Raw genomic sequence first — 22,855 nt, 5'->3', positions numbered from 1 at the left:
ATAGGTTGTTAGAGTAAAGAACTATTCATACCAAGATTGTTTTCACAATGGAAACTTGCAAAGCGCCAGCTGCACTTAGAAGAAATGACAGGTGTGCTATTGATTTAATAGAGCAGGCCTGATTTTATGAGACCTTTCTTTTATCATTTTTCTACCTGTCGGCAACACACTCTGACATAATCCAATGCTCCACCTCTGCAAAACAGTCTGAAGCCAAGCTCCCAGACACGTGGTGCTCACCTTGCAGCTGACAAAAGAGCACAAACTGCAGTGGGAGCAGGTATGGAGCAGAGGCAGCCAATGCTCCCATGCCTTTAGGACAACATTCTGCTCCTGCCAAGCCAAGCCAAGCCAAGCCAAGCCAAGCCAAGCCAAGCCAAGCCCAGCTCACCATGGCACCTTTTGAAACAGCCACAATCTGCACCCACACAGTGCTGGGGGTGTGTGTGTTGGGCTCTAGGGGTGATCTGCCAGACCTCTGCTGGCTTTGGACCTTCACACCTTGTTTCCTGAGCAGGCAGCTGTCAGTGGGATGTGCCAGAGCCTCAGGACAGACTGGAGTGGCAGCAGCCAGGCTCATGCTGTCACACCAGCAAAGCTACAGGCAGGCTTGGAGGAAACACCAGGGGCTTGGGCTGCCAGGGAACAGCAGAGAAGATAAGCAGGGGAATATCTCTCCGTACCATCCACTTTTTCTTGGCTGATATCCACAGCAAATATGAGAAAGTTTAAAAACTCCTGGGTAATTATTATTTACATTTCTCTGTTAAAATATGTACATAACATGCAACCAGCATGAAATTTACAATACAGTGTAAGCTTTGTAATTTTGCCTATCTATTAACTATTATCTTCCAGTTGTACCTTGTGGATAAGGCCATTTATGTAAACATGGACTCTTTTATGACATATACTCAGTTGTGAACATTTTAGAAAACACATTTTTCCTATCTTTTTGGAAGTACAGGAGCCAAAAGCACTTATTTTAGTTAGAAATATTTCTGTTATCAGTGATCTCTTCCCATTTTGCAGCTATCTACCCCTTCCATGAATAAGGAAAATGGCTTCATCATGGAGAGAGGTTTTAGAGTCAAAACTCCTTGAAAGACATATTACAAAAAGCCAAAACAAAACTCTCAGAGTTTTAAGTCTGCTGAAAAATGGAATACTGGAAATTGCTTCAGCAAAAACATCTGTAGCCCAGGAAGGACATGCCACTGCTCACAGTCCCCAGTGAATGATGTGTACGGAGGAGAGAAAAGGTTGCTGACCCATAACTTCTAGGAGTACTCAGCAGACCTGTTGCTGTGGTTACTAACCAGAGCCTCCCCTGAATGAGTGCTGTTTGCACTGCACCAGATGGCTGATAAATTACACAGGGGATTTTGCTGTCCCTTGTGTTACTGTCCGATCTTTTCTCCAAGTGCTGTGATTTAATTTGCAGCAATTCACACACAGATTATTTAGCCATGACACACTAATATAAGACATGAAACTGCTGCAGGTGTGCAGTCACTTTATTGAAATCCTGTATCACCTATGTAACACCAAGAATGTATTTTGGTTTATGTGTTGATGTTCAGGTTGCTGCAATTTGATGAACAATGCTAAGCTAAGAAAAAAACCCTAAGCCTGAATTTTAATAAAATTTTAATAACATAGTTACTGTAGCACATTTATTGCAGAGGGAAGTGAGATGACTTTTGCAGCTCATTGGCCTGCCACAAGCATTTCTGTACAGGCAGCATCAAAAACCATGAAGCACAGATGAACATTAAATATGCTCATTGCATAAGAAAGTAATGCTCTTGCCTCTGTATTTTCTGCTGCTTCATCTGTATTTTCTGCTGCTTCATGGTCATTACTGCCTTACCTTCTCAGGATGACAATCCATCTGCCTGGACTATTTATTATTATGAGTCTTTAGCTATTGTCAAGTGCTTTAGCCTCACTGTTACAAGTGGTGCTCTAACACAATAAAAAAGCCAATAATAATAAATGTGTCTTGTGATAGACTTCAGAGTTACAAACCTAAATACCCTGTCCCAGATTTCTGTGAATTAAAATAAGGAAAACAGCAAAAGTTATAAAAACCAAGCAAGAGACCGATGATTTTTTTGATACATTACTTCAGGAGTAGGCAACCTTCTTGAGTGGGCAATGGAGCAGCTTGGTTGTGTGGTTCAGTGCTTGGCTGGTGGGTCAGTGCTTGGTTGTGTGGCTCAGTGCTTGGTTGTGTGGTTCAGTGCTTGGTTGTGTGGCTCAGTGCTTGGTTGGTGGGTCAGTGCTTGGTTGGTGGGTCAGTGCTTGGTTGTGTGGCTCAGTGCTTGGTTGGTGGGCCAGTGCTTGGTTGTGTGGCTCAGTGCTTGGTTGGTGGGCCAGTGCTTGGTTGGTGGGTCAGTGCTTGGTTGGTGGGTCAGTGCTTGGTTGGTGGGTCAGTGCTTGGTTGTGTGGGCCAGTGCTGTTGTGCCCAACAGGTTTCTGGTCACTGAGAGTGCTGCAGCATGCCTGGAGTCCTTGCAGCGCTGTGTCCCTGTCACACTGAGGAGTCGTGTTCTGCTCTGTCACTTGTGTAACGGGGGTATGAATCACCTTCTGTGGTGCATGAGTAAGAGCTCAGCATCTAAGCCTGCTGCTATGCCTACAGTCACTTTTTATGTACAGCTGCAGCCATTTCCATAGATTAAACTTCAATGGTATAATTGGATGAAGAGGCTGCAGCCAGAATTTCTCCTATCTTTCTCATTTTGAACATTCACAGAGCTCTGCAAGTGACATCTTTATTTTACATCATAATCCAGCACCTGCCATCCTTTTTCTTTGTTATGGGTGGAAGTTACCTTTAGTGTGGGAGAATTACTCTCATTTCTCTGGTCCAGTCTTCTGTCTATATAAAATACCCCAAAACACTCAAGTGCCATTGATACTTCTTGCTCTTTAGGTTCATTCTATGACACCAGTTGAATTTACTGGCCTATGATGTAACTATCATCTAGGGTCGCATAGGCATTTTCAATGTTACTCACTCTTCTGTATAAAAGGAGCTCTTTTCTTCCTGTAACTCACTGTAAAAGGAATAATTTAAGTTTAGTGGGATGCTTTCATGGGTATAGGCTTAGATTGCATTTAGCAATCAAGTGCATTTCTTCTGAACAACTCAAGTTCATCTGATTTTTAGGTACTGCAAATCAGGATTCCACCAGAAAGAACACAACTAAGATGTTGCCCTGAAATTACAAAAATTAATACCAACAAAAAGCTTTTCTTGGCTGTACTACCCTTCCACCAAAATCTATCATTTTAAGCCTCTTAATATGATTTCAACATTTAGATGGTATTTTCTACCATCTATATTAAGTCAACCTCTCTCCAAAACACAGTTTATTGAGAAAACTAGTCCCATCTGCTCTATGTCTGCATGGCTGCTGTCTTGAACTTGCAGAGGAAAGTATTTTGGAAATGATGAAACAAAGACTAGTGCTGCAGCATCTTGATGATTTTGGGGCACTAGCTCTGCTGAACTAGCTTTTTGATCTCCAACTAAGGACATGGGTAAAGAAAACAAAAAACCCACTGTAACTTAAGCTGTATATTTCAGTGTCTGCCTTTTGTTCTCTTTCTTTCACATATAAAACATGGAACAAAGATTCTTTGAAATTCTCTTTTCTAAAGAAGTGTCCTTCCTGCTCTTCTTCTTTGATTTTGCATCCCATTTGAAACCAATCTTTCACAAGAGAAAAAAACATTTATAAAATCCATACATTCTGCTGTCATGTTTTAAAAGAGGAAATAATCAATAGATAGGCATTGTGGCTTTGCCCTAATTATTATAATTCTGTATTTTCTGTTTACACAGCAATCTCCATTCAAGGACTTTAAAGTTGCAGCTCTGAGTAAATGCTCTCCCCATTTCTTGTGTGAGGTAATTTAATTACTGTGAGGCTACAAGATTTATCCAGAGCCAAGCAGCAAGCTTATGGCAGAGCAGCATACACCCCAGGCTCTCTTGATTCCCAGCACTGTGCTCTAACCACTCATCCTTGCTGCTTTGCACAGTTCATGACAGCTTACACAGAAAGGAAGCATCAAGGATTTCTGTGTTGACAGTATGTAATCACTCTGTAGACAGTCTAATAATTCTTAGGTAGATTATACTCAACCATAATCATCTCCAGTGTAATTAGAGAGGAGACTTAGTCATCTAAGTGAGCATAATATAGGTAATATAAGTGGTGTGCTATAGGATATAATCTGAACCCATTTCCAAATTGCACCTGCTCTTTTCATCAGCTGCCTTTCTGATTCTAAGAAGCAAGCTGCCTGTGACGCAGTTCATCCTTGATGTAACTCCAGAGCAAGGAATTTGGGTTGCTATGTTCAACTGAACTTGTTACAATTAAATTGGTATAAAGTCCTCAGCTTCTCAGTGATTCAGATCACGTTTCAATCATACGTCCTAAGCAGGACATATACAGTCTTTTTCTGTTGTAAAACACATCGAAATGTAATTCTGATGGCAGCAAAACTGATATCAGAGGAAAATGAAGGTCTTGCTTAAAATATATAATGGAAACCCTTAGAGTATGAAGGGCTTCCATGTTGCTAATGATCAGCTCAGCTTTTTAATCAACAGCACTGAGCCCAAGCAGTCCTTATTCAGACTACTGACATGCCCCCGAAAGGTGCAATGCCACAGTGTTTCACATTCACTGAGACTGGGAGCAGCAAACTATTTTCTCTCTTAGTTACATAATGAAGCTGCAACTTTTGGTCTGCATTTAAGTTTGACAGCAGCAGTGTCCAATTCTTATCCACAATTTCTGTACAGACACAGACCTGTGGTGCTTTTTGTGGTGATGAGAGGAAATTCTTTTTGGTGCATAGAGTTTCAGAATTTTTCCTTCTATATTTTCTTTAAATGTGCAGATTCTGTCTAGCTTTTTGTTTTTTCTTTAGCCAGGTTACTAAACCAGATCCAACAGGCAGTGCAATATTTAAGTGGTATGGCTTTACCAACCTAATATACTTGCTTTCTTCTGCTCTCCTGGTGAAATACTCCAGTTTGTAATACTCTTTAATATCTCCACTGGCTCATCCTTGCCTCTCTGACCTTTTCCCCTGCTTCCTTTTAACCTTCCTTTTAACCTTCTTCCCATCCAACATACTTGGCAGTCCCTTCTGCACATGAAATGCCTGGTTTCAGGCAGGAATTGGTGGAACGTGCAGCAAGGCTCTTCTCCTTGAATACAGAGATAGATGCATAAAGGTGCTGCCTTATACCAGCACCATGTAACCATATGTGTCAGACCATATTTAGCAGTTTAACCATTCATGCAGGGACCTGCATGCTTGTACTCAGCAGTTAAACTATTTTTACCTCTGCATGGAGGCACAGGTTGTGTGCTGAGGATGGAGCACAGAGGACAGCTCCATTTGGTCAAGTTTGGCAGGGAGGGCAGGCCACCTGCTCCACATGCCACGGCTGAGGGATGCTGTGCTGTGAATGGAGGTCCCTCAGAGGGACAGTGGGTGCTGCTCTGCTTTGGGCCTGCTGCTGGTGCTGCATCCACAGAGCTGAGAGGTCCCTGGAAGTTCAGCTGCTGGAGGGGATGGAGCCCACTGTGACACTCCACATGCAGCAGCAGGGAATTCCTCAGTCATGAACCATAGAATCACAGAATTCATTAGGTTGGAAAAGATCTCCAAGATCATCGAGCCCAACATTTGACCGATCACTTCCTTGTCAACAAGGTCAACTAGACCTGGGCGCTAAATGCCAGCCCAGATGTTTCTTGAACACTTCCAGGGACGGTGACTTCATCACCTCCCTGGGCAGCACATTCCAATCCTTAGCAACCCTTTCCTTGGGGATACTTCTGATGAGCTCATCTCCTCAGCTTGGCAAAGTTTGGAGAACTCCTTATACAGTGGTTTGACTGGTTGATGAGGCAGCAGCCATATTTTAAAACTCCCAGTTCTTTTCCTAGAGTTACCTTTGCGTGAGACAGAGGAACGCAAGTTAGCCATGAGACAAAACCTGAATAAAAAAGCCCCTTCTCTTTCGGCACGCTCTCGGCTCTCCAGACGGGCCGAGGGATGACATGCCGGACGTGGCTGGCTCTCCGCGGGCAGGACCGCAGCGGGATGCTCCGGGGCCATCCCAAGGCGCGGGGCTGTGCGGTACCCGGAGCATCCCCGGTGCGGAGCGGCCGCAGCGCTCTCGGGGCCGCGCCCTCCGCCGGCGGCGCCCGGGACTCGGCGGCTGCGCGCGCAGGGGGCGGGGCCGGGGCGCCGCGGGGCCGAGCGGAGCGGGAGCGGCGGGAGCGGCGCGCAGGTACGGGAGCGGTGCCGGGAGCGGTGCCGGGAGCAGGGCCGGGAGCAGGGCGGCATCGCCTCGCCATCGCCTCGCCATCGCCTCCCCGTGCCCTTCCTCCGCGGAGCGGCGCGGCGCGGCCGGGCTGGCGTGTCACTGCTCGGCGCGGGGGAAAGTGTCGGGGTCCGCGGGCAGCGACCTTCCCGGCGGGGCTCGCCCCGCCAGCGCCGGGCGGCGGCGGCGGACAGGGAGGGAAGCAGGGAGAGAGGGAGGCGAGGAGGGATGGAGGGAGGCGAGGAGGGATGTAGGGAGGCAGAGCAGGAGGGAGCCGTGGGGGATGGCGGCGGGAGCGGCGGGGCTGGCGCGGAGGATGGCGCAGAGCCGCTCTCCGGGGCCGGGGCGGTGTCCCCGGGGCTCCGCGCACCTGGCGGTCCCTGCGCGCCTCCCGCTCCGGGGCTGCGCCGCCGCCTCCCCCGGGCCGGCGGTGCGGGCAGGGCTCGGTGCCATCAGCAGATGCTGTCCCCAGCTGTCCTTTGCCTTCCCGGCTCTCCGGCCTCTCGTCTTCGCTGGCTGCACTCTCTAGTCGCTGCTGGTTTCCCTTCTGCTCTGTAAGGACCCGTCGAGGGTTGTTTCCCCCCGTCTTTTTCTTGAAGGTGCCTTTTCGTATGGTCACCTTGAAACCTAGATGCCTTCGTGTGCCTTTCTAAGCGTACTGTTACGCTCAGGTGGGTAAGTGCAGGTTTCAGTCACTGATGAGCAGATAAACCTCCCTGCAGGTAGATAGATCCTACAAACTAACATCTCTATTTGTGCTGCTGTAATAATGGTACAGGCTATGATTAATCTGCCTTAAAAAGAAAATTCTCCAGTACTGATAGTTAAAGGGGAAATAAATCGTATTAAACCAGATTCTCAAATGGAAGACAGCTTAGGGCCTTGATGCTATGGATGCACATGCTTGTAAATCTATCCCTATGAAAAAGTGTCACACAATGAGAAAAGCCATTCATATCTGTAGGATATGAAACTTTAATAAATCTTTAATATTTTCTCTTTAATTAGAGAAAATATTGTGCTGTAGTAAACTTGGTAAATTTTGTGATGCAAGCTATGTGTCCGTACTAGCTAGTTTAAAAGATAATAAATATATGAACTTGTGAGAAGTGGAGTGACTGTCTCATTTGGTTATAGGCTACTACAGTTTCAACTATTGCTCTAAAAGCTGTTGTAAAATTAGTGATTTAAGGCACCTCCATAATATGCACTCTAAATCTTCCAGCCAGGCAAAGCAAAATCTTGAAAACCCTCCAATCATATTCTACTTAGGAAGTAGATCTCTGTACACGGGACTTTCTGCTTTTTTGAGGTGAGCCAACACTGAAATTAACTTAAACCATTTATAATGCTGTAAGTAGCTTATGTCCCAGAGCTTACAGAAACGGTCTAAAAAGGCAGGTGTTGTATTGAGGCAAATGTGGTGGATGAAAATCCTTTATTGGTATCAGTCAGTTTTGTCCTCCCCAGAATAATATTTTTTAATGCTTAGAGCTTGAGATTTTTCAATGTCTCTTCCAGTTTTGAAAGGCATTTGTAACTTTTCTGTTTGTTTGTTGTTTTTCTTCTGGTAAAGTATGGCATGATTTAAGCTCCATTTGTTTACTTGTGCCAAGGTTGGTGTCTTTGGCAAAGGGTGCTGAATTTGGCTCTCCACCCTCTCCTTCAGAAGCCATCAACTGTGGATGCTTTATGCAGCTTGCATGTTGGAAAGTTTGCCAGATGTTCAAAGCTTCTAGCAAGAGTTTCTTTATTATGAACTTGAAGTGTTGTGAATATGGGCATTATCCCCATAGTGTATTTTTCTCTTTGCTGTAAATTCAGCAGCTTGAGGAACAGAATTGCTACCCAGACCTGCCTCTCTGTAGATGCCTGGTTCCTGACAGTGCGCTGCGTTACATCCTAACATTCACAAACTCCTATGGATAGTGTTGCGACCCGTTCTGGTTTTTGGTGTATGTTTAAAACTACAGGGAGGCTTCCAGCGAGCTACTTTGATGCTTTTTGTGTTGCTCCTTGTTGACATAACAGAGTTGCTGATGTGAAGTGACAGCAGTCAGCGTGCATTAGGCAGCTGTGAGGAGCTGGGCAGCCTCCCTTGCGCAGGGACCCAGACCCCACCGAGGCGCAGAACGCGACTGAGCTGCATCCTCACAAACAGCAAAAACCACAGTCAGCCACTCCTCCTTGGGAACTTGGGTGTTGCACAAAGATGCTTCAGATGCCAGCAGCCCCTAACAAGGGTCTGTGCCCCAGTGACAGGAGCAAGAGAGCAGGTGCTTCCCTACAAAATGGAGAGTGTTACAAATGTGACCTTAAACTGCGGGCTGGGATAAGAGCCAAAAGGGATGGAGTTCTGTGACTGCTTGGGGACTTAATTAAGAGCACTGACACCCACTCAGTGAAAAGTCTGTATAAATAATGAATTTTCCCTGTACGTGCAGCCTGTGATGGAAATGAGTCTGAAATCTGTTGTCTTCTGGATGACTGACCCTGATTTGTTTTTAAATAGAACTATGTTTTCATTAACATAATTCAGATTACGTGGGGCAAAAAATAAGATCCTGTCTTATTTTGAAAGATGCCTGCTTTGAAAGCAAGGACATACTTTGGACAAGGGTGTATTACAGAATTAAAATAGAACTGGTTGGTCAAGGGATTGTAACCTTTTATAACAGCTGAAGTCTCACCATTTGTTGGGACTTAAAGTGCTGAAGAATTTTAGAATGCTCATTTGATGGCCATTACCTGATTTTTTTTAGACAGTCTAAAGCAATCTTCAACTGTTGGCAGGAATATTCCAAATTTTCCCACATACAGCAAGAGAAATATTTTCAATTCCTTCCAGGCCTATTATGCATTTGTTCAGTTAAATGACTGAAGGGAGCACACAGCTTAGTAGAGCTTTGAAGTGCAACTTGATTTTATGCATGTGTAGAGAATTGCTATTTCTCATAATTCAAAAATAAAAGTAAATTTACTGGAGAAAAAGGCCATCCCAAATCCCTGACTCAATGTTTGACATTTTGAGTAAATTCTTGAGAAATTTTCAGCATATAGTTAATGTAAAAAAAAAAAAAGAAGAAAGTGTTGAGCATGGCTTGTTAAATTTCAGCTGCTCATCAAACTCCTCTTGGATATCTTGTCAGGCACAGCTTGGAGGGGCAGAAACAATCACAGTTGGATGTGGCACCTTCAAGCAATAAATTGGCATCATCATCCATTGATAGTTAGGAAAGAGTCAAACAATTTGACTTAGGTCTGATAATGAAATGTCCAAGTGATAGTGACACAGGGATCTGGTATGGTTTTGTGCTTTATATTCAGGAACAGTCTCTGCTTTCTAATTTCTTAATACATGCAACCTTCCTCTTGCCTGCTAAGTCATGCATTAAAACTGTCCAAATTGTCAATAAAAGAAAAAGAAAAATAACCTTTCAGTGTTTCCTTAGATGGGAACAGTATTATTATTGTGCCTTTCAGTTTGCTGTCTTTGTTCTGTGCCTGCAGCTGAATGAATTTTGCTTTTCATTTCTGTTTTTGGAAGCACTGCTTTTCTGCAGGGTGCAGAGATCACATGTCTCTATGTGCATAAGATGCTGGGCTTGATTTGTAAATGGAAATACAAGCTTGTCTCAGGCACAAGAAACATCTTAATTTAAAGTTAAAATAGGGGTTGAAAACCAACAATTAAGCCTTGAACTAAGTTTTCACAATTGTAACAGACCTTTCTTTTGCCACCCCATTTAAAATATGGAAGAGTTGAGAATAAATGATGCATGGCCCATTCCATATATTCTTCCTTTCCTAATGAGAGAGCCTTGATCCAAATCTGAGGATCCTTGCTCATATGTTGGCTCTCTGTTTTTTATTGTAAATGTTTCTTGCAGATTAGTTCACTTACTCTTTCTGGTTGCAATGAAAACAGGTTTATTGAAATCTTTAAATGTTACTGAAATAGTTCAGCAATATTAGCACAGCTGGGTTTCTGTTATATAAAAGCACAAAATATAGTGAGGAATAGTCATCCTTTAATACACAAAACCACATTATATGTCTTCATAAAAGGTTTAATGTGCTCTGTGGACCTTAAAAGCAGCTCAAATCTCTTTTGTAAGATAAATATTAAAGAAAATGCTGCCATCACCAGAATGTAGTCCAAACTTAGCAGCAAGAAGCTTACAGCCTGAATTTCTGTAACCTAAAGCACCTGCTAAAGACCAGCTTTAATCTGAAGAAACCAAATTAAGAGAGGGTGGAAGGATATATAGTCAATAAAACTGATGGTCTGACCAAACTGCTGTGGAGGTCTGAGATGAAACCCGAGTGTTGACACTGCCACACTTGTTTTTGTGGAGACCTGTGCTGTCTTGAGAGCATTGTGTTGATTATTACTAGCATTAATAATGGTACTATTAATCTAGGACATTAATAATCATAATATTAATCTAGGACAATCTCAGGTGTGCTTGAAACATTGGGAATTAGGAGAGGTTTAGCCTTCACCCTGTGCAACACTTTGATCATGTCTGAGCTTCAGAGAGCTTGACAGTTACACCAACAAAGCCCTTGAAGACAAAAAGTGTTTGAAAGATGAGTCTGTGTGATGTATCTGTGGAGCCTCACTGGGGTGGATGAAAGCAAGGTGTGCTGCTGTTCCTTGCTCCATCCTTGCTTGCTAGCATGGCTGTGCTGAGTAATGGACACAGCAGTTGTGCTCCTGGGTGAAGGTTTGGCCTGATCAAGCTGAAGTTTTGCCAGCTTCTGAGCCAAATCAATACAAGGAAGGCAAATTTTACAGATGAATGCTACTCATCACAGCATGAGGTGAATGCTTTTCTGGTGTCAGGGCTGACTGCTTGGTCTCACTGAAGCTTAATATCCTCAGTATCTGCTTGAATGTTGCTCCAGTTTCTTGTGGAGAGGATGTGTATTGGTGAGCTGACCTCTCATGTAGCACCTTTTACTTTATACATGATAATGACTGGATATTATCACACTTTTGAGCAAGAGACTATATTGTGTGGAAAACAACTTCTGCATGGTGTAGAACTATGGGGGCAGAACTGTTTGCAGACATACATCACTTTAAATGTCTTTCCTTGCTGGAAAGGACTTGCTCTATGCAGGAATAGTTCCTTCAGATCTCCAGATCTTTGTCATCTGGTGTAAATCTTAATTGAGATCAACAATAACTACTAATTAACATTTTGGAAACTGGTATTAAACCCAAAGGGTTTTTATGTGAGATGTTAGCAGCATCTCTAGGTTTCCCTGAGAAAAAGTTGCAGGGCATTAAGTGAACAGCAATTAAAAGAGAAATGTGAAGAGCAAATATTGGTTTAGTTCACTAAACATCAGTTAAATTTCAAGACAGACCCTTACTTTCACCCTCTTTTTCTCACACCAATCCTTTTTATCACCCACTGCTTCCTAGTGAGTGCTGCACTTTCATTGTAAACCTATTGTTTTGTTTTTCAGTTGATAGAGAAGACAGAAAAAAGAGCAAATTCAGTTGTACTTTCATAAGTTTTGGCATTACTTGAACACTAACTTGTTATAAGTGCTTCAAGATCACAATAGTTCATTAAAAATGTTTCTTTTTGGTAATTTTTTTCTTAAAAAGAGCAACTGAAAGCTGTTGTTGGTGAGCCAGTTTTCACATAATTTGTAGCTTTGTAAAACTATTAATTATTTTGTGCTGAATGTCTTCAGGTTATTTTGGCAAACCAGGAAAATAAGTTGACTTTAAAAGTCAACATCTATTTGATGTGGGATGACAAAATTATTTTTCTGAGAAGTAATTTTATTGTAGCAGTCAGATTCTTGCACTTTATAAAAGATTATTGCAGTACCAAATTACAGCTTTCAGAGACGTACACAGTGTTATTCTGAAAAAATAACAGAATAAACCCCCAAGGAATCTAAAATGAGTTACTATGAAAATCTTCCTTTCTTTAGTTTGGACTCTGTCATGCTAAGCTGAGAGTGCTTTGTTGTGGATGCATAGCTATTTCAGGTTTCTGGGGCTGGGGGAAGGAAGGCTCCAAAGCACACTGAATTATTTATGCCTGTCTCTATTTTCTTAAGAGCGTGGCTTCAGCCTCTGACACTCATGTTCATGAGGTGGAGGATGGGGTACTGCAATCTCTGTTCCATGTGTTATCTCTCTTCCAGCATTATTTGTCTGTTCATTTCTTTGTAAGTGAAAAATGGCCTCTAAATGAAGTTTCCATTATATTGTCACAACTTCTATGCACAGATTTAATAGTGATTATATTCTGTGTTGAGCACTTTAAATTTCTGATTGTGGATAGATATTTACTGGAGATTTTTTTTTTTTACTAGATAGAGATTTTATTTATAATAGCACAAGTTGTTCTAATTGGAATTTATGAGCTTTTTAAATATGTGTCAGCATCTGTAAGATCCTCATGTAAAATGTTTCAGGTTTTGATATTTTTAACCTGAAAGTTGGTGCTTTATGTTTATCAAGATTTGTGAGTTTAGTTTTTCTTGAGGTGATGCTAGGCAATAACACACCCCTGTTCACCCTATTTCAGGAGCATAGCAATGTTCAGACATGTTTATAAAGCCCTGATAATTGTTGTACCTGTTGTTTCCCTTTGTGATATTTGGAGCCAGACACTTGTTCAGAGAAGAGCAGTGAAGCTGTGAAGATTGAGTTCTACAAGGAGCAGCCGAGGGAGCTGTGGGTGTTCAGCCTGGAGAAAAGGAGGCTCAGGGGAGGCCCTATTGCTCCCTACGGCTGCCTGAAAGGAGGCTGGGGCTGCCTGGGGATCAGCCAGTGACAGGGGAAGAGCACATGGTCCGCACCAGGGGAGGCTCAGGTTGGACATCAGGAGGAATTTCTTCACTTGTTAAGCATTGGCACAGGCTGCCCAGGGAGGTGATGGAGTCACCATCCCTGGGGGTGTTTGAGAAACCCCTGGATATGGCACCTAGTGCTGTGATGGTTTGCTCAGAGGTTGGACTCGATGATCATGGGGGTATTTTCCAACTGTTTTGATTCTGTGATTGCCCAATGGTTGTTACTCCTTTCTTTCTGCTTTAAAATACTCAGTACTGTCTGTTTTACCACTGACAGCAGTGGTGATATATTCATACAATTAATTTGGCTTGTCAGGTGTTAAATGGGACTTATCACAATGAGAAAAGATCTTAATAAAGGAACTTGTTAAGGAAGTCTTCTTTGTAGTGTCAGAACGCAGGAGACTGGAAAAAAAAAAGACCAGGTGGAATATTGCATCCCTGCTGCAGTGTGTTTTTGTCAAATAAAAAGATGGCAAGTGGAGTGTATTAGCTTGTGGCTGCTGCTCAGAACTTTTTTTTCAACCTTTGTGCCTGCAGTGATTCAGGGTCAGCCAAGCATGGTGCCTGTTAGCTCCCTGCAAGTGCAGCAGTTATTCCATTGTGGCACAGCATGATGTGCAGCTCTTTGGCCATTTCCAGGGTTTCCATATCAGAGTGGTGCTGGATGTAGCTACAATGGTCTGTACAGTCCTCATTTCTCTGAACTTGCCCATCTGTGAGTGTGGTGGTTTGCAATTGAGACAAATGTGTAGGTTTACCTCTGCCTACAGCAGAATGTAGGTCTGGGGTATGGTCTGCTGAGAGAATCAGGCCACCGTGCTTGACATGCTCTGTGGTAAAGAACTGTGAATGGGCAGCAAGCTGTTCTCTGAGATCTATTTGCAGTCATTCCCTGTGTTTTCTGAGGTTTTCAGGATTACTTTTCACTGGAGGAGCAAACTCTCTGTGAAAAAACGTGTAGGAATAGTAACAGTAGTGGTTTTAAAAGTCAGGCTGATTTATCAGAGGTACCATGAAGGAGTGTTCTTTTCCTCCTGTGGGTGAAAGATGTTTGTCCAGTATTGAGCTGTGTAAGAGAGCAAAGAGGTGGCAAATATATGAAAATGAGCATGAGGACAACCTGAAGCTGATTAAAGAAAAGAAGAACATGAAGCAGGCAAGTAGAAATGTCCTGCTTAGACAGGTGGCTGCTAACAGACTGTTTGAGCTATGTGATGTAGGAAGATAAAGTAGAGTTCTGAACAAGTAGAGGTTGTGGGTATGTCTGCGAAATGGCCATCCTTGTCATATTCAAAATGAACCAAATGAGGTTCAGGGAAAAAGTGCTGCCTAGCAAACTGAGTAGATTTGAACTGCAGTAACTGCTGGATAGCTTCCTTCTCTGAAGTGTAATCTGGGATCCCAGTGCAAACTCCTCCACTGACAGTCATGTTTTCAGGATAAGGTTAAAGCATTTGACATAGTGTTTGACTGTTACATACTTGCCTGTATGAAATACACTGTGTTGAAATGACCTCTACTTGCTGGGCAGCTTGCTCATGCTTATGAAATACACTGTGTGTTGAAGGGAACTCTAGTTATAGAGGAGCTTACTCATACTTTCATGCTTAAGAAGCATTACCAAAATGGCAAGTTTGTTTTTGGTTCAGTAACTGTTGGTGTATTTAAAGAAAAAAAAAATCCCACACTTACTCATACTTTCATACTTATAAAACATTACCAAAATGGCAATTTGTTTTAGGTTCAGTAACTGTTGGTATATTTAAGGGGGGAAAAAATAAAATTTCACACATAGAAAATAAAATCTCTCACATAGTTGAGACTATTTCTTTCAAGGAGGTTTCAGAATTTTAAGGGCATTAGATACCTACAAGCTTTTAATTCTTTTCCCTATCTACCCAGACTGTAGGTATGTAAATGTCTCCTTGCATACCTTTGTATTTGTTCAGTAACAGAATGCTGAAGTATTTCCCCTCTTCTTAAGCTTATCTGCCAATAGCTTTAGGTATTAATTTAATAAAAATTAGTATTGTATATAATTTAAACCTTTCTTGCTAGGCTCTTGGATGCTTAATGTTTTCCAGCTGTGTCATGCATTTCAAAGAAATCTGCTTAGTGTTTGGAATAAAGGAAATATTTATTTTGAATAGTGAGATTCTCACTAAATCTGCAAGTTGTTCAAGATTTTGGCTCATTTGGCAATGTATCAGAGGACAGATTTGGTGCTCTAAAAGATGAGTTACCTGAAGGCAGATGGAAACTCCGAGAGTTCTGGAAAGCAGTTTCATTGACATCACCAGCGCAGCAATACTCATACTCGGAGTAATTCATAACAAAGTACTGAGTGGTTTCATTAGTGCTGAAGGTTGGGCAAACACTCCCAATCACTCCTGGTTCCAGTTAAACCTGGTGCTCTGACGACTTGCAGGCAATGAATGGCAACTGAAGTGGGACTTTTTATCTGTTCTGTGTGCAAGACCCTCCTGTAGAGCCAGCAGTGTCCCAGATTGGAGCACAATAGGCAGGTCTGCAGCCCAGGGTCCTCTGACAGATGTGCTTTATCAGCTGAAGTAATTCCAGCTCAAAGTAGCTTGTCCTTTCCCACTGGTCAAAACTCTGCTTATGAAAAGGGATTTGTTTGTTTCCTAATGCATTTTCAGCTCAAGTGGATGAATATAATTTTACCTAATTTGTGTGTGAGTGTGTGAGTTCCCTGGACAATTCATTGCCTCACGTTGTGTTGGTAGAGGGCACTTCTAACATGGAACTACTTGACCTTTTTTTTGCAAGGTTGAGCATCTGTGTGATCTGTTCATAGCCCACAGGCAAACAATTACCATTTTATGGATTACAGTCTCTATAGAAAAGGAATTCTTCCTCTGTTTTATTATCTGCTGTTCTGTGAGAAGTATGTACTCAAATGGCAGCTTAAGAAAAAAAAAAAAAAAGGAAAAAGCAAAATTTGAATGGTTTGAAGCATATGCAAGCTAATGGTAAAAAAGCAGCTTTGCACACTTCCCCATGCCCAGCATTGTCTTGCAGATGAATCTGGGGGGGAAACTCAAGTGCTGATTGTTTCTAAGGAGAGCAAATGTGTGCAAGTATTTTACTTCTTCAGGATATTGTAGAAGATTAAGAGAAACATGTTTGTTTGTTTGTTTATATTTGTATATTTTTGAGTTTCTATTGCTGTGATAAGAATTATGAAGAAAATTTAGACATCTGTGTTAAGTGCTTTTTAAACAAGTGATAAACACCCCACATTTTTGTTTTGTAGCCATATGTACCAGAAATTTTTCTAAATGGTGGAAAAAAATGTCAGATATGGCAATGTACACAAGACCAGCTACAATAGTGTAATAGTCCTGAAACAGTTTGTATTTTTCTTAATATATTGTCATTGCAAACACTTAAAAATATCCTATAAACATGTCACATTAGCCTACATAAACAAATAAACAGCAATCAATTAACTTCAGGTAAGAGCAGCAATGCAGACAAACCACAAAGAAAATAAAGTGCAATTAGTGCTTCAGTCTCTCTCCCATCTGAGTAGATAAATTGACTGACAGTTTTGGATGTAATTGTGCTGTATCTTTGTTCTGTTTCCAGTTATACTGTTGTCCTCTTTCAGGAATCCCTCTAACATGTTTTATCTTTCCATTTTAAAAATATTGAAGTGCATGGGAGCAGAGGGAGTAAATTATTTAAAGTTATTCTGTGTGTCTGCACTTGCCTGAGTCAGCAGAATACATCTAGGTCATACGTTCCCAAGGAGCTCCAGTGCAGAGTCTCTTCTTTCAGTGGGGACTAAGCAGGCTCATCAAGGCACAGTTCTCTTGCCTTTTTTCCTATTTATGCCTTCACAAAGCTTGGGTGAAAAATGATGCAAATTATTATATTTTTAAAATTAAATTCAGATAGGCTTCCTTCGAGCTGACCCATTCTTCCCTCGTCATTGGACAATCGACTGACAGAGGGAGTGCGTTCCCTCTTAGCTACACTGCTACCAGCAGGCTGAATGATTCTCTAATCTATGCACTTATGAATAAAAAACCCCACTAGTTTTGTTTGTTGATGCTTTCTTTCCTTCCTAGGATGGCTGCAGCTCCTCCAAGCTACTGTTTTGTAGCCTTGCCCCCCTGTTCCAAGGATGGGCTGGTGGTGTTTGGGAAGAACTCTGCACGGCCCAGGGATGAAGTACAGGAGGTGGTGTACTTTGCTGCTGCAGAGCATGAGCCAGGAAGCAAAGTGGAGGTAAGGGTGAATTGTGGCATTCAAACTGTGAGAAATCACTGTTGCTGGAAGAAATGAATGCTGTCTTGTTTTCCCATCAGATTGTGGAGTCCTTACTCACTTCACTCAAATCTCTTGAGTAGAAAAAGAAAAGATTTTTTTGAGTTTGAAATGTTTGAAAATGAAACTTACAATGTAACTTGTTTAACTGGGGAAAAATCCATGACCTCTACTTTTTCTGGCAGACAGGCAAAACTGCTCACATCTCAGATTCCTGCACCATGTGGTCAATTGATTTACTTCTAAGGGAAAAATCTCCTGGCTAACTGGAAATAGAAGCTAATTTTTGGAGTTTGTCGTGTGCCAAATGAATTACTCTCATTCATGGTTGTTGTTTGGCAGTAATGGGGCCTGGCTATGCTGCACAGGTTGAAAAACAGGAAATCTGTTTTTCAGAAATTTAGCCAGAAATCTGGGACTTGAGGAACTTGTATTCTAATAAGGGAATGTGAGAGGAGGAGAATGCGAGTGCTCAAGTTTGTAAACCAGACTTAACTCTTGTACATGCCATGGGCTCTGTTGGCATGTTCTGCACCTGCATCATGGTCAGTTTTTAGTGCTGTGGCTTTTCTTGAATCCAGGCTGGATGTGGAGTCCCGAAGCTGGACACTGGTGCCGTGGATGCAGGTTGGCAGGGACCCTGCTGGAGGTTGTTGTAATTGCAGTCTGTCACTGCAGCCTTGTTCTAATGACAAGAAACGAAAGGATAAGCAGATGTGGAAGAGTGAAGCAAAGGGACAAATGAACCAGAAGACAGGAAGAGGGGAAAGTGTAAAGTGAAGGTGGAATGAAGAGACTGAGGCATCAGAAGGAAAGACAAGGATCTGTGCAGCAGTCATTTTATCAGAGGAGACAGAGCCTGATGTGGCACTGCCAGCAGCTTTTAGGGTCCCAGGTTCTTGCTCTGCCTGGCCTCTGGGAAAGCAGAGTCTGTGAGGCTCCCTGCATTCAGCTTCCTCCTGGCCCTGTGGCTCTGCAGAAGGCTGAGGACAGGAGGTGTTCTGCACCAGGCTGATGCCTCTCATCCAAACACATTCTGTGTGGATCTAGTTGCACTTACCCAGAAGAGATCTGAAGGCCAGTGCCACTTTTAATGCTGTTTTTCAAATGGGATGACTTCCAGATTTCACAGGCTTTGGTGCTCTTCTTTCTGTTAATGTTCCCTTAATTCTTCTTTCTGCCAGCATCTAGTACAACTTATGCATTATTAAATGGTTTAATTTTGGATATAAAGAAACCCCCTCCCCCAGTAGCACTATGCACAGTTGAGTGCTGTAGCACCTTGTAGACATGTGCTGGCACATGTAACACAAGTGTGACAGTAAGACAAGAAGAAAGCTTCAGAGCAGTTTGTTTTAAAGCACCTCTTCATAGAACAGGAAATGGAAAAAAAAGTTCTGTTATTGGGGAAGAAGAACTTTGGAAAGCTTCTCTGTTTTGTACCCTGAATGGAGAATAATTTGTAAGAACTTACTGTAAGAGTTCTTGATTCTTTTGGTCTCTTTGCCCCATATCTTACTCTTTCATGAGATTGTCATAATTTGCTGAAGCATATAATTAAGCCATATATAATAATCTATAATTTTATAATTGGCATAAAATTAAGCCATATATAATCTATTATGATTTCTCTTTCACACCATGATTAATTGGTTTAGTGCCTGCTTTTTAGAATTCAGTCATGAACTCGGCTCTTTTGCCAGACCTTTTAGAAGCAGAAAGCATAATTCCTTTTCATAGCACAACACACTTGTAGATTTAGTCTGCCAACAAGGATCTGCAAACATCTCCTTAAATGCTGATTTTTTTTTAATCAAGGTAAAGTTTTTTGCAGTGTGGTGAAGATGCACTTTTAGATGACAGACTGGAGGGGGCCATTTTTTTTTTCTAAAGTAGGAGCTTAAATCCTAATTAATGACTACTTTGGCTTCTGCTAATCTAAACTACAATGTAATTCTTCATTAGCTATCCTGAGGTTTTTCAAGTAAAATTGTGTGCAGCAACATACAGGCTCCAGATGTTTGCCAAAATTCTTCCTGTTTCCTCCTAGCACAGGATAAAAACATCATCATTTTCTCTGAGAGCAGTGCAAGTAATTGCTTATCACTGCCTCTTCATCACACTCAGCACTAAGTATTGTTAATGTGCTTTTATTTTTTTTTACTCATGCATATTTCGAGTGGAGTAAGCTGGTTAAACCACAGAACTGATTTTACTTGTTTTGTTAGGTCCAGGGTAGCTGTCTGGGAGGTTTTCAGTTGTTGTGTATTGGTAGTGAGTGGTACCTCAGAGACAAGAAAAGCTTCAAGGAAAGGCTTGGGTCCAGCTGCTTCCCTTGTTCATACCAGGCATGCAACACTCTCCACCTCTGAACAAACTTGTCAGAGGTAATTAACTGGTGGGGGAGTGGAGAAGAGTGTCAAAGCTTCCATATGTAGCTTTGACATGCTCAGGGTTAATACTTTGTTCTTTGAAACCCATGAAAGCTGCCAACACTCCAATTACTGTTGGAACAGGTTTTCTTTTTTACTACAGCTTTCCTTCCCTTGCACTTTGTAAAACTAAACAGCCCTGAGAAATTAAATGTATGATATTTACAAATGGAAAAATGTGCCTGATCAATTTCACACTACAGTTTTTCCAAGTCAGTAATCCTTTGTGCCTCTGACTAGATTTTTCTTCTCATCCGTCCTAGTGTTTTGGGTTTCTTTTTCCCAAAGGAGCAGCTTTTCTCTCCATTCCATGTTGTATATTTGCTTTGGTTTCTTTACCTTCAATGGACAATGATAGTGGACTTGGTTTTCATTCTGTTCTGTTTTTTGCACACAGTGTGGTTCAGTGTGTATCAAATTGTGATTACCTGGTTGTGGCTGCCACTCATGTTCTGAATTTCTGTTAAGAGGCGGTAATAGCACGGATTGTTCTACAGAACTCTGTCAGGGAGTTTGTATGCTATTTATTTCCTATTTCTGTTCTGTGCTGCTCCTGTTTGCATCTGTGAAAATGCACTGTGTAACCAAAAGCGGCTCACAGTAATTCAGTGAGATTGCTGCCATAAAGGAATTGGGAGGGCTGTGCTGTACAGCTCTCAGTCACTTTGTGGCAGGGTCTCAGGGGGACTCAGTGAATACTGCAAGTCATTTTCAGCCCGATCTTTGTGCCTCAATCTACCAGACAAGTAACCCTGCAGCTAGCTCATCAACATAATTCCTTCCCTCCACGTCAGCAGGTTCCCAAGACCCTGAACAATGGGGCTTTTCATTAAAGGTCCCTTCTGTGCATGTGTGTGACAACTTTCTCAAAGGTTTGTTCTTCCCCTGCATTGCAATTTTGCAGGGGCAGATGCTGATCAGCCCTCTTCCTTGTTGTAGTGCTCAGCCTACTGAATTTGTGTGAGCAGGTGAAGCGTTGCTCCCCTAAGCATAAATAAGGTCCTTTTTGGAATTCCTCTACTAAAAGTATGTTATTTTTTTTCCCCAGATGTGGATTTTAAGAATTTGTAACATTAGTGAGAATTAGGATGCAAGCCCCTCGGTCTTATTTATTTTCAAGGTAGATTTTACTTACTAGATTTCTTTTATTCTCTAGTAACCTGCTGTGGTTTTCCTTCTGCTGAAGAAGTCTTGGCAAAATGACTTTTTGTGGATGAATTTCCCATGTGGATTTTTTTTCCTTTTAGATCCATCTTCCTTTCCTCTAATTTGACCTTATATTCATGATTTCAAAATAGTCTTGGTTTCTTGTTTCACTACCGAGCTGTAAAAGCTCTTTCACCTTAACAGCATGCACTTCTTACAGAGGAATGGAAAGGGGAAAGTAGAAAGGGTAGACTAGCAAAGAAGTCTATAAAAGTGTGGAACATTCCAAATTTTTCTACTATGTTGGTATGAAACACAGATCTGGGCTAAAAGCCAGCCCTCTGTGGGGTAGGAGGAATTTTCTTGTTCTCTAATACATCGTGACATAGTTATGCCTTAGTTATTCTTTTGTTTTGCTCTGTTGGCTTTTTGTTTTTTTTTTTTTTTTTTTTAAATGGATATCATTCTACCTCCCCTTGCTCTGAGTTTTCAGAGGAGCAGTAAGATTTTTTCTCCATGTTGGTCTGAGGACTGCAGACATAAAAACTCACCTAAAGGAAACTGATGGGTTCCTGCCTGGTGTCACAAGACAGTGTAAAGCTTGGAAAGCAAACTTTGACTGCATTAAAGTTGGCTTTGTATCACCTGGTGATCTTAATCCTGGTGTTTGTAACATCATCACCAGGCACCACACCGGTGCTGCAGTTCAGTTCTGGGATCTTTGGTTCCCCTTGTTGCCAGTTATTTGGGTTTTCTGCGTTGTGTCATGGGCAAGGTGTTCAGAATCTGGTAACATAAGTCAATTGGCAGCAGGATCTACTGAGAATTTGCTCTTTGGGGAGCCTCCAGGTGAGACTGGCAGTGCTAACTCACATTGCTGCAGGTGTGGGTGCAAACCTGGGTACCTCCATGGGAAAGTGGTGCCTGGCAGGAAACCTCGATGAGGCACAGCAGTGTTTGTGCCTGTGATGGAGCATTTTGCTTACTCTCTGTAGACAAATGAGGTTCTAGCCTGCAGATTTGCAGTCCAGAGGGGGTTTAGGAAGCTGCATTCCTGCCTCTCCGCTGAGACAGCTGCTGGTGGGCAGCAGAGCTCCTGCGCACACGGACTGGAGGCTTTGTCCAGGCCACCCTGCTGGAGCTCACCCTGAGACTTCTCACAGAGGTAGAGAGGCACCACGCAGGCAGACAGCAGCTAAGAAAAGAAACTGGTTCCTGCCTTCAGCTCCATTTTCTTGGCTAATGAGTGTTTTCTCTCTTCTGCTCCATTGCAGGCCACTGGCCTTGACACTGATGTGTCTGACTTTGCTTTGTAGCACAGTGCTCACCCCAGCAGCAGCTCAGAGCTGAAAGCCAAAATCTCTTGGATGTTTCTGCCCTCTCAAAGCCTGTTTTTACTGTGGGGGTGCTGCTTGTTTGTTCTCTTCTGCTACCAGAGCAAAATTGGTCACCTTGAACCTTTTTTGTTCTTAATAGTTTTAATTCTCCTTTTTAATTGTTGCTGACAGGAAGAGGAGGGGGAGGGGAGAGTATTAGAATTGTGTGGGGCAAAAATCTGTCAACTCTTCCATCTTGACCCAAACCATTTAATTGTGTCAAAACATATGAGTGAGCAAGTATTTCAAATGCCTAGGATATCCAAGAATTCCAAGGATGTCTCAGTCATGGGCTCTTTGTGGCTTCTTTGAAATGTATTTCTTACTGTTTTAAAACATTAAATTAATAGGCTTCATCCACATTTCAATTTTACTTTTCCTTATCTTCCGGGAGACTGCTAAAT

At 42.2% G+C, this 22,855-nt stretch overlaps 1 protein-coding gene across 1 annotated transcript in view; it reads left to right on the top strand.

Annotated features, from left to right (window-relative positions):
- The first annotated feature begins 6,290 nt into the window (after nt 1–6,290).
- The window catches only part of SCRN1 (secernin 1), a 37,699-nt gene continuing 21,134 nt past the window's right edge, over nt 6,291–22,855 (top strand). The window contains exons 1-2 of the mRNA XM_054273833.1: nt 6,291–6,334; nt 17,299–17,458. Coding sequence (XP_054129808.1) covers nt 17,300–17,458 — 159 coding nt within the window. The 5' untranslated portion in view covers nt 6,291–6,334; nt 17,299. The remainder of the gene's footprint in view (nt 6,335–17,298; nt 17,459–22,855) is intronic.

This window comes from Melozone crissalis, unplaced genomic scaffold (assembly GCF_028551555.1).
Source record: "Melozone crissalis strain CALT ecotype California unplaced genomic scaffold, PUWL_Pcris_2 ptg000016l_1, whole genome shotgun sequence".
Lineage (NCBI taxonomy): Eukaryota > Metazoa > Chordata > Aves > Passeriformes > Passerellidae > Melozone > Melozone crissalis.
The sequence above is the reverse complement of the archived record's forward strand: the minus strand, read 5'-3'. Positions and strand labels throughout refer to the sequence as shown.